We start from the raw sequence: 3,798 nt of genomic DNA on the forward strand, positions 1-3,798 counted from the left end.
TGGTGGTAGTGGTGTTGTCGTCTTCGTTGTTGTTGTTGTTGGTGGTGGTGTTGTCTTTTTTGTTGTTGTTGTGTTGTTGTGTTGTTGTTGTTGTTGGTGGTGCTGGTGGTGGTGGTGATGGTGGTGATGGTGGTGGTAGTGGTGGTGGTAGTGATGGTAGTGGTGGTGGGGATAATGGTGGTGGTGTCTTCGTTGTTGTTGTTGTTGTTGGTGGTGGTGGTGTTGTCATAGTTATTGTTGATGTTAGTGATGATGGTGGTGGTAGTGGCAGTGATAGTGATGATGATGGCCGTATTAGTGATATTGGTTGAGATGGTACTAAAAGTGATGGTGGTAGTGGTTGTGGCAGTTGTGGGAGTAGTGGTGATGGTGTTGGTTGTAGTGGCGGGAGTGGAAGGGACGGTGGTAATGGTGATGATGGTAATGGCGGTGTGGTAGTAGTAGTGGTGGTGGAGATAGAGATGGTGGTGGTTGTGATGATGGTTGTTTTGATGGTTATGGTAGTGGTGATAGTGGTTGCTGTCGTGATGGTGATTGTTTTTGTGAAAGTGGTAGTGGTTGTGGTGGTAGTTTTGGTAGTAATGAAACATGATCCCACTTTTAAAATGATCAACCTATGTTTAAATGCACTTTGAATTTGTAAAGTAAAACAGAAGATGAAGAACGCACGAACCTAACAGAAAGAAATTTAAATACAGCTCAACAATTGAAGGGGTCAGAAAAATGAAAGGTATACCACTACCCTTGGGGTAGTCTTGAGAAACGTTAAAATTAAAAACAAAAACAAATCTTAGTGGGATAAAAAAAAAAAAGACACACACCAAAAAAAAACCCAACTAGTTGGACGTATGCCACTCTTTCACTTCAGTGTACGTCATTTCATTTCATTGTCTTGCAATCTCTCTTGATGTCTGTCGTTATTTTTTATTAAAAGTCTTGAAATCGTTGTATTTTTCAGACCGCTTCAGTTTCAACAGGCCGTACGATGTGTATCTACAGTTTCCTATCTTGAATATCTCGGTTGACCCTGTAGCTAATTAATTATGTATTTATGCTTTGACATCGGCCGTCTGGGTTTCGTAAACAAGATTTTGGGGTCAGACAGTACAATGACCTCAAATTAAAATTGTTTAACTTTTTATTTTCCTCGCTTTTCTCTATTTGTTATCAGCTTTATACTGTCGTCATTAGGTATAACAACATATCTGATAAAATCAATGTTTTTGTTTTGTCTTTTTAGTTGGTCACATTTGTCTTACCCTTATTCTTCTTGTGTAGAAAGCAAGGCGACCGATCTACATCCGAAATACTTGTTTTCGGAGTGGTAAAACTACGTAAGTGATTGGTCTCAATCCTGTTGCAAATTGTTAAGTGGCGTGTCTGCATTACTGAAAAACCATGTTTGGACGCACTCATTAGTTTAGACTGGCCACAAATTCAGTTTTTTCTCGTTTATTTTTTCAAGAAAGCACGAAATGTGCTATTACATTGCTCTGCTATTTTATTGGTCTGCAGTATACTACGTCGTTCCTTTTATTTTAAAAATGTTTTACTCTTCTCTTGCATGTATGCATGTATGTAAATGTGTGAGAGTGTTTGCTAATGGTATTATCTCTATACATGTATGTGCATGTGTGTGCGTGTGTGCACATGTTGTATGTGTGTATGTTGATATGTATAATATGTATGTATATTTTTGTGCATGTATATGTGTGTTTGTCTGTGCGTGTGTGTTTGCAGGTATGTGTACGTAAAAACGTGTGTAATGGCGTAATTCGATTAACTCCATGTACTATAGCAAAAAAAAACAACAACAAACAATTCTTTAAAAACGCACAACCAGCAACGTACGTGGATGGCGGGTCCTGGCAACTTTCTGTTGACGACAATGAGCCCTCGGAGTCCGCCGTCTGCTGGTACACAGTGCGGGAGGGCACAGGCCGTCTCGTTGTGCGGGCAGCTGAAAAGGGAAATGAGCAGGACATTATGCTACTCTTATGTTCTAGATATCTAGTGTATTCCTTTCTTTTTTAAGGCAGTGAACGGAGTCTTCTTTAACCGAACAAGGTTTATCCGAAAACAGCCTTACGGCATAATGCAACTTTTATTGACTAGTATACTTTTTAAAAAGAAAAGACAGTGGGGTCCTCTTTAACTGAACACTGTTTATCCAAAAGCAGCGATAAACCGAAAAAATATGGAATCCTCTATTTGAGTCTATTTTTTGGGCAATCTTTCTAAACCGAAATCCAGGTTAAACAGAGGAAGATCTGCAGGTCCTGTGCATTTCGGTTTAAGGGTACTCCACCTTACAGGTGTCTTTATGCCCACATCTATGGATTTTGGAACTTGTAGGAGGCGGGCTTCTGTTACTACATGTCAGAGCCAACCGCGCTCAAAGGGATACAACACGCCAACAGGAAGACCGAGATACTCGATAAACATGTGTTCCCACTCGAGAATCGAACCTGGGTCTCCGTTGTGCGACAGCCAAACGCGTAACAACTATACTGCATACGTCGGTTCACCCTTTTAGAAAATCTGGCAGATGGTTGGAAAGATAAACTTTGCCTTACCTTCGTACTACAAGGTATCGAAGGAAATGTAATTGTCTGGTGTGGAACAGTGTGTTGCCTTTAACCTTTGGCAAGTCTCTTTAATTAAATCAATCTATCCATATTTTTTCTTGGTTCTCCATTTGCTTTGGAGCCATAGAATCTTGTAATATTGTACTCCTTTTAGGCTCGCTGTTGTAGCCACATACTAACAAAGTGTCTGAACAACTTTAAAAAAAAATTGTAATTGCATTTATAGATGGGTAACGACCCGATTGACACGAATATGATTATCTATCGAGCGGAATTCTTCCACCATGCCTGTAAGTCGAGCCAACCAACATGGGATGAGAGGTATACACCGAAATTTGGGAAATTGAGTAGGTTTAACGCCTCTTGTAACACTGAAAGGTTGTTCAAGGGGCGGCAGCGCCTAATCTAACGTTCATCTCCGATAGGACAAAAACAAGTGCGAAATGTGTGTAAAGAGCCTTTCCAAGGACACGACATCGCACCGAGCTGTGTTGCTAATCGTCTAGGCATAAAAAAATTAATGTTTCTTATTTGTCCTTTGTCCCTCATCTCCTTTTCTACCCCTTCCCTGTTTCCACCTTATGAAAGACTTACAAAACTTCAGAATAGCTCCCTTGACCTACAAGCTGATACTAATCCTCCACATAAGTATATCATATTTATGGGGGCACGGAAACGTTACCAAACGTAGAACAACCCAGAAAAACAACAACAACGACAGCAGATAAGATAGCCAACGCATTTAATTCGAAGTACGACCAGAAGTACAGATGTATGTAGAAAGCATAAATCTCCGTATTAAAATGTATAATGAGTAACGGTAAACAGAATGTTTACCATTCCTATTAGGCATGAACGTACTCATCAGGGGGCAAAGCATTGATATGTTTGCCAAGGGTAAGCCCACCAACTCGGGTTATCACGCATTGAATACTTCAGCCGCCGCTAAACGGCTCTGCCTTAGGGCATAATAAATGTCAACGTAGGTACATCGCCACCTTTTATATGGACATTAAAACTTTAGATGTCTGGGAGAATAATCATCTGCGCGCTTATGCGCTGCTCTGCTTCATCTGGAAAAACGAAACGAGATAAACAAAACTTCCTTATGAACATGTTCTTCTCACCCCTCTCCCCTTCTTCCACCCCCACACAACTCCCCCCCCCCCACCTGTCCCAATGTAGATGGTATTAGTGTCCCATCAAACCC

The 3,798-nt window shown here is 40.8% G+C and overlaps 1 protein-coding gene across 1 annotated transcript in view; it reads right to left on the reverse strand.

The window, feature by feature from the left end:
* The window catches only part of LOC106011057 (laccase-2-like), a 42,634-nt gene that overhangs the window by 24,998 nt on the left and 13,838 nt on the right, over nucleotides 1-3,798 (reverse strand). The window contains exon 3 of the mRNA XM_013079343.2: nucleotides 1,820-1,960. Coding sequence (XP_012934797.2) covers nucleotides 1,820-1,960 — 141 coding nt within the window. The remainder of the gene's footprint in view (nucleotides 1-1,819; nucleotides 1,961-3,798) is intronic.

Source organism: Aplysia californica, unplaced genomic scaffold (assembly GCF_000002075.1).
Source record: "Aplysia californica isolate F4 #8 unplaced genomic scaffold, AplCal3.0 scaffold00049, whole genome shotgun sequence".
NCBI classification, from domain to species: domain Eukaryota; kingdom Metazoa; phylum Mollusca; class Gastropoda; order Aplysiida; family Aplysiidae; genus Aplysia; species Aplysia californica.